This window comes from Gekko japonicus, unplaced genomic scaffold (genome assembly GCF_001447785.1).
Source record: "Gekko japonicus isolate JY-2015 unplaced genomic scaffold, Gekko_japonicus_V1.1 scaffold62, whole genome shotgun sequence".
Taxonomy (NCBI): Eukaryota; Metazoa; Chordata; class Lepidosauria; order Squamata; family Gekkonidae; genus Gekko; species Gekko japonicus.
Window position 1 is genome coordinate 1,845,445 of NW_015166419.1, and position 13,938 is coordinate 1,859,382.

Sequence of the window (13,938 nt, forward strand, 5' to 3'; positions counted from 1 at the left end):
CAATGTTTGGATGAGACGATGGTGTAGGGGGGAAGGGTTCAAGTTTGTTAGGCACTAGGATGCTTTTTGGAACAAGAGGGAGCTGTACAAAAGAGACGGTCTCCACTTGTCCCGAGAAGGAACCAGGCTGCTGGCACTTAAAAACAAAAAGATAGAGCAGCTTTTAAACTGAATATTGGGGGAAAGCCGACAGGAGATGAAAAGTCTCTGGTTCAGGATGGCTCATCTCAAAGAGATGAAGGGATAGCTGTTACTTTTCTACAAGAAAATGGATTAGAATTGTCCACTGAGACTGTGGATGATGATATTAGCCTGGCAAGGTTTCGAGGCAGCAAGAGGGAGGTTGTGGGCTTAACATGCATGGGAAGCTATAGATGTTTATATACAAATGCTAGAAGTGTCCAAGGTAAAATCGGGGTATTGGAATGCTTGGTGTTGGGGAGGAAAATAGACATTGTGGGTATTTCATAAACTTGGTGGGATGAGGAAAATCAGTGGGATACAGTGATTCCTGGTTATAAATTATATCGGAAGGATAAGGGGGAAGGGTTGGAGGTGGGGTGGCTCTGTATGTCAGAGAGGGTATACAGTCCAGTAAGATTGAGAGGGTAAGAGAGTTGAATTCACTTCTGGAAATGCTATGGGTTGAAATAGTGGGCCCAAGAGGAAGCTTAACACTGGGAGTTTATCGCCCACCAGATCAAAAGACAGAGGAGGATTATAAAATGATTAATGAATTAAAGAGAGCAGCTAGACTAAATAACTGTGTTGTAATAGGTGATTTTAACTACCCACACATTGACTGGGTCAATATGTGTTCAATTAGGGAAAAAGAGATTGAGTTTCTAGACATTCTCACATTCTAGACACAGAACCTACCAAGGGAGAGGCGATCCTGGATTTGGTCCTAAGTAACACCCAAGACCTGGTGAGAGATGTAAAAGTGATTGCACCACTTGGGAATAGTGACCATAATGTTATTGAGTTTAACATTTGTATAAATAGGGAGTTGCCCAAAAAGACTGAAACAACCACTTTTAATTTTAAAAGGGGTAAATTCTCTGATATAAGGGGACATGTGAGGAGGAAACTGACAGGAAAAGTAGAAAGGGTAAAAACCATTGAGGAAGCTTGAAGACTATTTAAAATTACAATCGTAGCAGCTCAGGAAAAATATATACCACAGGTTAGGAAAGGCACAAATAGGTATAGAAAAAAGCCTGCATGGTTAATAAACAAAGTAATGGAAGTTGTAAAGGGTAAGAAGGATTCCTTTAAGCAGTGGAAAGCTAGTCTCTGTAAGGTTGATAAAAGGGAACACTGACTGTGGCAAATAAAATGCAAGTCTATGATCAGGCAGGCAAAAAGGGAATATGAGGAGCATATAGCAAAAAACATAAAGGCCAACAATAAAACTTTCTTCAAATACATTAGAAGCAGGAAACCAGCCAGGGAGGCAGTAGGGCCCTTGGATGACCAAGGGGTAAAAGGAGTAGTGAAGGATGATAGGGAAATTGCTGAGAAGCTGAATGCATTTTTTGCCTCTGTCTTCACTGTGGAAGATGAGAAGTGCTTGCCCACTCCAGAACCACTGATTTCGGCAGGGGTGTTGAAAGACCTGAGTCAGATTGAGGTGACGAGAGAGGAGGTCCTATGACTGATACACAACTTAAAAACTGATAAATCGCTAAGCCCAGATGGCATACATCCAAGAGTTCTGAAAGAACTCGGATGTGAACTTATGGATCTCCTGACAAAAATATGTAATCTTTCATTAAAATCTGCTTCCATTCCTGAGGACTGGAAGGTAGCTGATGTCACTCCCATCTTTAAAAAAGGTTCCAGAGGGGATCTGGGAAATTACAGGCCAGTTAGTCTGATGTTGATCTGAGTAAGTTGGTGGAAACTGTTATTAAGGAAAGAATTAGTATCCAGAAAGCTTTTGATAAAGTTCCTCATCAAAGGCTCTTAAGTATGCTCAATAGTCATGGGATAAAAAGACAAGTCCTTTTGTGGATCAACAACTGGCTAATTAATAGGAAACAGAGAGTGAGTATAAATGGGCAATTTTCTCAGTGGAGGGTGGTAAGTAGTGGGGTACCACAGGGATCAGTACTCGGTCCGATGCTTTTTAACTTGTTTATTAACAATTTGGAGTTGGGAGTAAGCAGTGAAGTGGCTAAATCTGCAGATAACACGAAGTTGTTCAGGGTGGTGAGAACCAGGGAGGATTGTGAGGCACTCCAAAGGGATCTGTTGAGGATGGGTGAGTGGGCGTCAACGTGGCAAATGGGGTTCAATGTGGCCAAGTGCAAACTGATGCAAATTTGAGCCAAAAATACTAACTATAAATACACGTTGATGGGGTCCAAACTGGCAGAGACTGACCAAGAGAGAGATCTGGAGTCATAGTAGATAACTCACTGAAAATGTGGAGACAGTGTGCAAGTGCAATAAAAAAAGGCCAATGCTATGCTGGGGATTATTAGGAAGGGAATTGAAAACAAATCAGCCAGTATCATAATGCCCCTGTATAAATCAATGGTACGACCTCATTTGGAGTACTGTGTACAGTTCTGGTCACCACACCTCAAAAAGGATATTGTAGCATTGGGAAAAGTGCATAAAAGAGCAACTAGAATTATAAAAGGGTTGGAACACTTTCCCTATGAGGAAAGGTTAAAGCGCTTGGGGCTCTTTAGCTTGGAGAAACGACGGCAGAGGGGTGACATGATTGAGGTTTATAAGATTATGCATGGGATGCAGCAGGTAGAGATAGAAGACTTTTCTCCCTTTCTCACAATACAAGAACTCGCGGGCACTCAATGAAATTGCTGAGCAGTTGAGTTAGAACAGATAAAAGGAAGTACTTCTTCACCCAAAGAGTGATTAACACATGGAATTCACTGCCACAGGAGGTGGTACCGGCTACAAGCATGGACAGCTTCAAGCGGGAATTAGATAAGCATATGGAGCAGAGGTCCATCAGTGGCTATTAGCCACAAGGTATAGATAGGAACTCTCAGTCTGGGGCAAGTGGTGCTCTGTATCCTTGGTGCTTTGGGGGGGGGGCGGGGGGAAACAGTGGGAGGGCGTCTAGTGTCCTGGCCCCACTGCTGGACCTCCTGATGGCACCTGATATTTTTGGCCACTGTGTGACAGAGTGTTGGACTGGATGGGTCATTGGCTTGATCCAGCATTGGCTTCTCTTATGTTCTTAGCCTTAACATGAAATGTGGTTAGGAGGCACTTCCTATCTGCAATCTATTACTGTAATATTTACCATGAGCAGGCAAGCATAGAGATCTCAAACCATTTTCAATCATTGTAGTTCTGGTTGTCTGACCTCGCACACTGGGAGAGCAAGGTACACATGATCCTCTCAGTACATACGGACACCTTTTTGTGTGACTAGGGCAACACATGTATCTTTCCAACTTTCGTATGCACGAACACGTGCTTACAATGCTGGTGTTTCCTATCATGTACATCAAAGCAGGAAAACATATGCATTGATCAGGTCACACAAAATAGCAACCACATATGTTGAGACCATTTGCATACTGTGCTCTTTCAGTGAGTGAAACAGAAGTGCCAAAGCACTTCAGAAGATACATGAAGTTTGCTGAGTTCCCTGAGATTTCCACCTGCTGCTCTGAGAATGCTCCCTCAGCCGAGTGTCTCGGGGTCTGGACACCTGGTTACCCATTTCGTATCTGTGCCGTTGCCCCATGTTGATTGACAGAAGTTGAGAGATCAGATTCTGAACTCAAATGAACTGAGGGAAATGGCAGCTGACCAGGGTGGGAGGGGAAGGAATGAGAAGAGGGAGGTAAACAGAAATGAGAAGGGAGAGTGAGCCAGATTTCTCTTATAGAAAGAATCCTGTGAGTCACTCTTCGGGGTCAGGGCTGAGTGGGTAGGGTTTGGGGGGAATCTCCATTTTAAATCAGACGCAGCTCGGCAAAAGGAAGGACAGAATCAGTGAGTCTGCTCAGATAATCCCCCCCTAGGGTTGTCAGTTGCCCCTGGGTGTGTTCTCTCTCTCTCTCTCTCTCTCTCTCTCCCTCTCCCCCCCTCTCCCCCCCCGGTTCTCCAGGGCTGGAATGTGTGAGATAATAATCCTGGTAAACCATCTGAGGGAATGCAGGGAAAATAATGTTGGGGGTCACAGTAGGAAGAAAAAAGCCAGCTTAAGTGTTTCGTGTTGCAGAAGTGGCAGAGAGTGACACGTCTGTCTTTCCAAAGGAGCATTGGTTTTTTTAGCTGGATAGCATAGTGGCTAAAGGAGTGGGCTGTGAAGCAACTGATTCATCTCAGTTACAAGGTTACTAGGTGGCCTGAGGCAGACAGCATTCAGCTCCAGCCCCCCCCCCCCCCGGGCAAGACAGGGATGATGATATACTGGCCTACCTTGCAGAACTGTTATAAGGTTTGTTATATCCTATTCAGTTGTCTTGTAAATTCCTTCAAATAGCAAAAGCAGAGTTATTCTTGACCATTAGTACAAGCAGAGGTGTTATTGGTATGAAGCATAGTGGGTTGGATCTGGATTAAATGTTCCAGGGGCAGAATACAAGTTTCCAAACTACCCCTCTCACTGTAGCCCACTGATCTCCATGAAATTATGCTTTTGGGAAATAAGGGCCCCATGGAATGGTGTGGGGCTGCAGTGGAAAGGGGGAATTGATGGGAAATGCCTATTTTGTCTGAATCCAGCCTTTCGTCTTTCATCTTAGCAAGAGTCTGCCTTGTGCTACTGTGTTCCTTCCCACCAACACCTTTGCTCCGAAATAAATCCAGGTCCTTGGCTGAGAGGAGAAGAGCAGTAATCTGCAGAACACGGAAGGGCAACCTGTTCCTGCAAGATGCTCCATAGCAAGCAGAGCTTATCTTTCTTCTATAGGCATACTTACAGCGCCATCCTAAATCAGTGGGCTTAGAAGGGTGTAACTTTGTTTAGGATTGCACTGTTGCTTTATTTCCCTAAACATTTATTCCCTGCTTTCCTCCCCAAGAAGACCCAAAGATCTTACAACAATAGAAAATATACATGTAATTTAAAGAAACAGCCATAGGTTGTTCCAGTAGAAAAGTCGGCTATGAGCTGTTATGTTCTCCTGCCAGTCAGTCTCTCCTAGAATGGGAAAGATGTCTAGGGAAGGACTTTGAAGAACAGTTTCTCTGTCTCCTCTGGCTCTTCATTTTAAGGTTTAATACCATCCCCTGGAGATTTGACAAAGGTGGCGAAACCTTGGGCTCACACCCTGAGGTCTTTCAGTCCTCCTCAGTGTTTGGGTCAAACAGGTTGGCATGCTGGATCATTACATTTTGTGGGAAATGTGGTTGTTTTGCTAACAATGATTCTGGGAGGGTGTGAGGCCTTTCCTCATAAGGGGGGGGGGTGTCTGTGGCTCAGTGGCAGAGTACCTGCTTTGCGTACAGAATGTCTCAGGTTCGATCCCTTGCATCTCCAGTTTAAAAGGATCAGGAAGTAGGTGATGGGGAAGACCTGTGCCTGAGGCCCTGAAGAGCCACGGCAAGTCAGAGTAGACAGTACTGACTCTGATGGACTGATTCAGCATAAGGCAGCTTTATATGTACAAGGAGGCTCAAGTACAATGTAAATGGCTGCAAAGTTTTATAACTCTGGGGCAATGTTCCCTCTAAGCTGTGGAGTCTTGTGAGCAAAAATTCTACTTTGTGAGCTACTGGCATTAAAGTTGTGAATGAGTGATTTGGCTACTGCATAAATTAGTTTGCTCTGGAGCCGTCCTTCCTTGGCTATGACAAAAATGTGTGAGCTGGAGGCTAAAGAAATACGGTCTGAGCTAGCTCACACTAACTCAGCGTAGAGGGAACACTGCTCTGGGGCTGCCAAAGGATCATCCCACTTACAGTCAGTCAGCTTTGTTGTCCTTATTCTTGCAGGACTGCACAGTCTCTGAAAGAGAAGACCGGATATTACTGATAGTAAGTATTCTGTGGATTTTGTGCAGAGGTAGGAAGAGCTTAGTTAGGGTGGAACACACATAGCGTCCCTTGAGCTCTTCTTCTGCCATTTTTGGTAGAAATCCCTTCTTCCTATCTTGGGAGTTCATAGGCATGTACATGTCAAGAATTTAAACTAAATCGTACTGAATCTTCCCAGGTGTTTCTTAACAGTTTCTTCAGCGTCCGTTTTAATTTTCGGCAGCTTCACCATGGAAATAAACAAGAACCTGGGTGCACGCCAAAGACACCCTTTAATTGTGGACTAGAGACTACTTCATCAGACATATGAAGTTGATCCTGAATTGGCAGATATATGGTTATGGAGAGAAAGCAACATAAACAGCAAGAATTAAAGGGCCGTCCAATAGGAAGCTGCAGAATCTGTCATTATGATGTTAAATTGGGATGTTGTCAAAACAATTCCAGTTGCTGTTTTTAATAGCAGACACTGGTGAAATGCACAGTGCCATCCTAAGCAGAGTTACACCCTTCTAAACCCATGAACTTCAATGGATTTGGAAGAGTAAAGCTTTTAGGATTGCATTGACAACCCCACCTTTTGCTAATATAATTATTGCTTAACACTGGAATGCCTGGTAATTATTTGAGCCTTGGGGAATGCATATCTCTTGACGAATTCTGTTCTCCAGTCTCCCTTTGAAGTTCTTTTGTTGAAAAACGGTGACTGCTAATTTAAAAAACTGGCCAATACAGCAGAGAGTCAGTCTTATAAATGTCAAAATCCTGTTCCACATGTCTTGCCTCCCTTAACCCTTTGTGTAGCCTTGTTCATGAGAGTCATCTCTGAATCCGTAAAGAACAGTCTTAATCTCTTTGTATCCTACAGGGCAAGCACATATCGGGGATCTGTGAGCATATCTTGAGCTACAGTCCAGCCGACCTTCTGAATCAAACTGCCGTCTTGGAGACGGTGACACTTGTACAAGCAGGGCCAGAAGACAGTTTGGTGAGTCTGGCTGTCTTGACAGGGTCATGTCCAGATACCAAGCCTACCGATCCACCCCTGGCATGCAGCAGCTGTCTGTGTGCTAGGGTATTGTAGTTGCTGGAGTCTTGGCCTATGCTTGGGGAGACCTGGGTCCAGATCCCCAGAAGGAGTGCATAGGGTGACCTTGAGCCAGTTGTTTTCTCATCCTAAGGAGCCATGCAGGGTGATTATGGACAAGGTACATAGCTTGGGCTCCCGGGAGGGAGAGTGGGATTATATAGATATGTGGAGAAAGAAATGCTAATGCAACACAATTGTAGGACAACTAAGGGGGAACATGATAGAAGTTTATAAAGTTATGCACAGGGCAGAGACAGTAGAAAAAGATAACTTTTTCTCTCTCTTCCCAAATACTAGCTCTTGAGGGCATCCAGTGAAGATGATGGGAAGTAGATTCAGGATGGACAAAAGAAAATAGTACTTTACTCAACGAGCAATTAAAATTTGGAATTTGCTGTCAGAGGATGTAGTGATGGCCACAGGCACAGACAGCTTTAAAAGGGGATTAGACAGATCCATGAAGGACAGGTCTATCAGTGGATACTATCCATGGTGACTAAAAGGAACCTCCACATGTAGAGACATTAAACATCTGAATCCCAGTGCCAGGAGGCAACATGAGAGGAAGACCTCATCCTCTATGTCCTGGTGTTGCTGGCCCTCCAGAGGAACTGGTTGGCTACTATGTGAGACAGGATGCTCATCTGATTCAGCAGGGATCTTCTTATGTTCTTAATATGATGATGATATTCAACATGCAACACACTTATTTTAGTAGGAACCCCGCTGTGAGGTAGGGCTGTATAAACTGAGTGGGGGACAATGGCTTCTCTAAATATTGTAGGCTCAGCTGAGATTTGAAGTAGGAACATTTCTTACTGTTAGTCAATAGGCAGCCTCAGGCAAATCTATTTGTATTCAGCGTTAGTCCCCTATCCACAGAATAGGGATAATAGTAATTATAAAACATTCAAATGAGTTTATGACAGAGCCAAGATCTGAACCAGGGACTTCTTGGTCTGCAGCCCATTCTCTTAACAATTATGTTAATCTTAAACTGTGTGTACTGGCTGAATAATTCTGTAATTTATTCCACTGGCGCAGTCCGGAAGCCACCTTGCTGAATGCCAGATTCGAAGTTCTAGTCTTTCTAATACAGAGCCTGCCGACTTCGGCTGTGTCACGTGTTGATAGCTGTCTCTCCTAAATCTTCTCTCCTCAGGGCATTGAGATCAAATCCTCTCCCTCCTGTCTCCATTTCATATCAGGGACTGCTCCAGAGGTGAGTCAGGAAAGGGGCTAATGAGGTACGGGCTTATTTCTGGCTTTGGCTTTTCCAGTCAGACATACTCTCTTGGTGAGGAAGGTAATATTAACTCATGTCTTAAAATAGACCCTTCCCTCTCCCCCTTTCCCTGCCCCCATGACTTCAGGTCTCCAAAATGACCTTGTGAGGGAGGGAGTTGATGTTTCTTCCTCAAAGTGTACCTAACCCACTCAAATTCCCCTCTTCCCTAGTATGCCCACCAGGGACTCTGCATCACACTAAGCTCTGCCAGAACATTTTCAAGTTCCTCTGCACACTTGGTTCCCTTCTCATTCCCTCACATAGGTTACGGAGCTGGAAATTACTGAAAAGGTCAGAGCTTGAAGTTAATAGTTAATCTCCCTCTCCAGCACCCCCTCCCTGTTCCCTAGTCTTGACTTTCACTCTCCTGAAAAAGAGTGCCCACCTTTCTTCCTTCCAGCAAGGAAAGTCTTGATTTTGATGTTGTTTGACGTTTTCTTCTCTTCTCACCCTCCTTTCCAGTCCCCAGTCGAGCACTACAACAGGGTCCTCCCGGGGGATGAGATAGTCCAAGTCAATGACCAGGTGGTGGTAAGTCTGGGTCTCTTTCTTACTTGGGTTTGATGGCTCATGCATCAGGCAGGATGAATTGCTGTGCCAAATAAGTTGTAAAATGATCTCTTCTGGGCTGAAATTGGGAGTTCCTTTTGCACAAGGCTAACTCCCCACAGCTCGCACTTTGGTCGCTGGGATTTCTGTGTCCAAGGGAGGAGTTCACAGTTTTCAGTGAACACACATATAATCCATTTACAGAATCTGCTTGCCTTTTCTTTATAAACTAACAATGAATTAAGGAAACAGATGAATAAATATAAATCATGTATGGTTTAACATCACATAAGACTCCAAATATTTCTCAAACATACACCAGTATTCAATACATGAAATACATGAACTGCAATAATAGGCTGGAGATGTAAAGCAATATCTAACATTTACTAGTGGACACTCCCAAAAGAAATACTTCACAGATTCTAAGTTCACAATTTCAATGGATTGAAGAACATGATCTTCAAATGTCCATAAAGCAAGTACATGAACAGTATAAAGTATGTTGCAAACAGCAAGTAGATCCAGCCCTCAAGACTTGAGACATACAACAAGAAACAGGCTGCAGTCAACTCATCCTCCAGATTATTCAATGAGTTTTTGATGCCTCCATCAGGACTTTCCTTTGTCTCACTCCTTCCCCAAGAGGTGTCACTCCCTGCCGCACATCAACCCTAAATTGTCCAACCATCGCTTCTTTTGTCCTATCCATCCAAGGTATTGTTTTTGTCCTATACATTTCCTGGGAACCAGTGACCACCCGGCTCTTGTCCCAGGTCACAAATTGGCTACTTAAGGCAAACTCTCTGCGAATGCAGTTACCTATCTCACCCCCACCCCACCTTTCAGGTTCCATCCCTGATCAGTTTGGGACCACTCCATGCGTGTCACCGGATGGCTTACGATCCATTCCCTCTTGCTTTTTTTCTTCCCTTTTCACTGTAAGGTCTACTCATCTCGCCAGATAGGTAACCTATCTCCCACCAACGGTATTCCTGCTAATGTGAAAGTCACTGTCTTTTCCTGCCTAATTTACTAGTCCTGTACTGAGAGTGTGCGTGTGTTTGCTAATCATTGTTGTATGATTGGGAATTCTTAAGTAAAAGACCAATTATCACAGCAACCTGGTCTCCTCGTCTATCCACGTGCTCTGGGAATTCTGACTCTGGTATACATAGGTTATGTTCTTATGCTATATGCCAGTTGCTCCCTTAGGGTTGTGCTCCAGCCTTGAAGCAGCAGGCCAGAAAAGCTGTAACCTGTGCAGGCCCTGCATATCATTGCCTCCAGAAAGCCAATTTCTGTTGATCATGCAGGTGGGTTGGACTCGGATGAATCTGGTGAAGAAGCTGCTCGAAACACCAAGTCGGGTGACTTTGGTGCTGAAGAAAATCCCACTAAGTCTTTCCATTCCCAGCTACCCTGGCTCTCCTCAGCAGCAGGTAAGCCAGCTCTGCAATCTTTCCAGTTTTCTCCTGTTCTTTTTCCGTGGATCTCAGAGTAGTGAATGTGGCTTCCACCCTCCCATTTTGTGCTCACAAAAACCCTCTTTAGATTGAGAGGCCATGATGGACCCGAATTCACCCAGTGAACTTTGCAGCAGAATTGGAATTTGAACACACATTTTCCATGTCTAACCACAGTTTGAGGGCCTCTTTTACAGAGGAAGGCAGAAAAGATGCTTGTGTTTGGACTCCAGCGATTCTGTATTGGACAAGCCCCACATGCGGGAGCCAGGCTATGGCCTTCTGCTGTGGAAAACTTGTGGGGATTTGATGCGGCTTTGTAGGTATAGGCTCCTATTAGATGAAATGCTCATTATGCTGAAAGAAACAAATCTGGGGATATGCTTATTCAAGGATGCCTTCCAGCTGCCCTGACCTGGATAGCCCAGGCAAGCCCAGTCTCATCAGATCTCAGAAGCTAAGCAACTGTGACGAGGGCCAGGGCCTTCTCTGTGGCGACCCCGTACTGGTGGAATGAGCTCCCAGATGACCTTTTACAGTTCCACAGGGCCTGTAAAACGGAGCTCTTCCACCAGGCTTTTGATTAGGGTGCCGCCTCCTAATGTTATGGCCCTGGACCCAACATCAGCACCGATTTAGAAGAAGAAGAGATTGGATTTATACCCCGCCCTTCACTACCCAAAGGTGTCTCAGAGCGGCTTACAAACTCCTTTCCCTGCCCCTCCCCACAAGAGACACCCTGTGAGGTAGGTGGGGCTGAGAGAGCTCTTGACAGAAACTGCTCTTTTCCCAAGAACAGCTCTTATCAGGACTACGGCTTGCCCAAGGTCATCCAGCCAGGTGCAAGTGGAGGAGTGGGGAATCAAACCCGGTTCTCCCAGGTTAGAGTCTGTGCACTTAACCACTACCAGTGTTCCCTCTAAGCTGAGTTAGCTCACAGTTTTTTAGCCTCCAGCTCACAGATTTTTGTCTTATCTCAGGGAGGAGGGCTCCAGAGAAAACTAATTGATGCAGTAGCCAAATCGCCTGCTCACAACTTTAATGCCAGTAGCTCACAAAGTAGAATTTTTGCTCACAGAACTCCATAGCTTAGAGGGAACATTGACCACTGCACCAAATTTAATATACAACAGCCTGGCGGGAGCCCAGACTGTGGTGGTGGCTGACTGCCTGGATGCTGAGAGCATACCACCATCACTTTTTAGTACTTATTGACATCTATATTACTGGCACCTATGGTTTTATATGTTGTGGTTTTACTTATTTAAATACTGTGTTTTAACTCATTTGTTGTTTTTCTTTTATATATAAATAACAAGCATACAATGGCATGACATTTAATAAATGATTAAAAACCCAGGCAGAGCATAAAAATTGCATACAACATTCGCAGCTTAAAGGGAGCCTTGTAAAACATGTCTTGGGCTATAGAAGTAGACTGGGAAAAACAACTTTAAAAGATCAATGCCTTAATTAAAAGCCTAAATTTAAATTTTTTTGGCTTGCCACCTAACAGAGAGTAGGATAGCATTCTGCAGATGAGGGGCCAGCTCTGAAGAAGCCCTGTCTCTGGTTCCCCAGCACCTCTGAAGGCTGGGGAGGGGGGGGTACAGAGAACAGAACTTGAGAGGAGGATCTTAACTGGACGACTGGGCAATGTGGGAGGAGGCAGTCCTTCTAGGGCTCTGGTTTTAGAACCTGCCTAATCCGCTAGTCTCATTTTTATTTCTCTGCTCCACACCCCCCACACCCCCAATCACTTCAAGAGCTCAGAATGGTATGCAAAGGAATATCCCACTTCATCCTCACAACTACCCTGTGAGGTTGATTCAGGGTGATTCCGCACTAGACCTTAAATCCTGCTTTGACCCTGTCCCCAAACTTACATTCTACACTACACTCAGGTTTACCCCTGTAATTATCTCAGGGTATTTTTACATTCTACACTACACTCGAGTTCACCCTGGTTTTGCCCCACACTTGTCCCAGGATAAACAGATGCTGTTATAACCAGGGAGAAATGCAAAGTATTGTGTTGCGAGTTGAACTCTGATAAAACCAGGGATGAGATCCAAGTGCGGAAAGGACCTCAGTGAGTTATGTGGCCTTGTTGCATTTGCCCACAGAAATATTTTATACCAGCATGATGAGGTGCTCACTGGATGCAGGCACATTCCTCTTTATAATGCACAAGACTTTGCTTCTTCTTTTTTTGTTAAGGGGAGAGCTACATCTGAAGCATTTGTGTGTGGTTTACAGCATATTGCAAAATTGCCTTTTACTTCCTTTTCTCCAATTTTTTCCTCATTAAACAGTAATTGGTCTTCTACTTCCAAGCCTGGTCATACTGGGTTGGCCACCTCAAGCAGCAAATTCTGTAGCTGGGGGGGGGGGCTGGTTAGGCAGATCATCTAGTTTTTCTTAGTGAGTAGCGCATCAGAATAGGATCTGGCAGACCCAGATTTGAATCCATGCTCTGCTATGGAGACTTGAATCTTGCCATGGAATCTTGGGTCAGTCATATACAGGTAGCCTAACCTACTACCCAAGGTTGTTGTGAAGATAAAATGGAGAAGGAGAATGTTGTAAGCCAGTTTGGGTCCCCATTGGGAAGAAAAATGGGAAATAAACAAAGTAAAGCAATAAATTTGTGTGTCCCAGAGACTAATCTTCAGATCCACTGGTGATCTCATCTTCAGATCCAGAAACTCTTCACATCCACTAATCTCACTTTGCCACTCCCTTGCTTTCAGGACTCTTCCCCTTCAGTTTCACTTTTGACTCAATTGAAAGCTGATGGCATCATGTTTATGTTGCTATGACAGCCCCGCCCACTTCCCTCCCTCAGAGGCAAGGTTTTCCCTCTCTCTCTTTTTCTCTTTACTGACTGAGCTGCCCTTGTAATGTGTTTTCTTTGCTGAAGAATTCTGGCTGTCCCACCCTGTCACAGTACGATGCTTTGGCTGTTGGCTCAGCCCAGGAACATGAGGGAAGGATCAGGAGCCCACTTTAACTGAAACAACTTAAATGGCATTCGAGGCATTTTGAAATTCAAAAATAACAAAATATTTTATTTAGCATAGAGAGGAAAGGTCAGGTGAAATCAGGGGTTGAAAATCAGTACATGTGCAGACTTTAGTTCTTATGGTTCCAGCTAATGAGAGTTTCTTAAGCTTTTCACAGTGACTTAAGTCTTTATGTTGATAGGCTTTTGTTCCGTGGTTTCCACCAAACTCTCCAGTACACTTTCTATGAGTATCCTCTGACTCTTTTGGTTTCCAGAAGGCTGGTACTACTCTTTCCTGTACCCAAACCCCTTCTCTTGAGACACCAGTACTTGTCTTGAGTTTTTAACTAACTCTTTAAGGTTTCTATGGGTAGTTTCTAACCAGACCAGACCAGAGTTCTCTGCACGCTTCAGAGCTAACTCCCTGTTTAACTGAATAGTGAAATTCTCCTCTCGCTAGAAGATCCATCCCTTTTCTTTGGTCTGATTGGGATCTCCGTCTGACTATCCACCCCTCCTTGCCAACTTCCCCAGTTCTCCCGTCTGTGTTAAACTGCTCTCAGTC

General features: G+C 44.4%; 1 protein-coding gene across 3 annotated transcripts in view; it reads left to right on the plus strand.

Annotated features, from left to right (window-relative positions):
- The window catches only part of CNKSR1 (connector enhancer of kinase suppressor of Ras 1), a 40,564-nt gene that overhangs the window by 1,954 nt on the left and 24,672 nt on the right, over positions 1-13,938 (plus strand). For 2 of the 3 annotated variants that reach the window (XM_015411639.1, XM_015411641.1), the window contains exons 2-6: positions 5,932-5,973; positions 6,842-6,961; positions 8,226-8,285; positions 8,814-8,882; positions 10,217-10,342. In XM_015411639.1, coding sequence (XP_015267125.1) covers positions 5,932-5,973; positions 6,842-6,961; positions 8,226-8,285; positions 8,814-8,882; positions 10,217-10,342 — 417 coding nt within the window. Of the gene's footprint in view, positions 1-5,931; positions 5,974-6,841; positions 6,962-8,225; positions 8,286-8,590; positions 8,643-8,813; positions 8,883-10,216; positions 10,343-13,938 lie in introns of those variants that run through there. The other variant, XM_015411642.1, reaches the window with a different exon arrangement.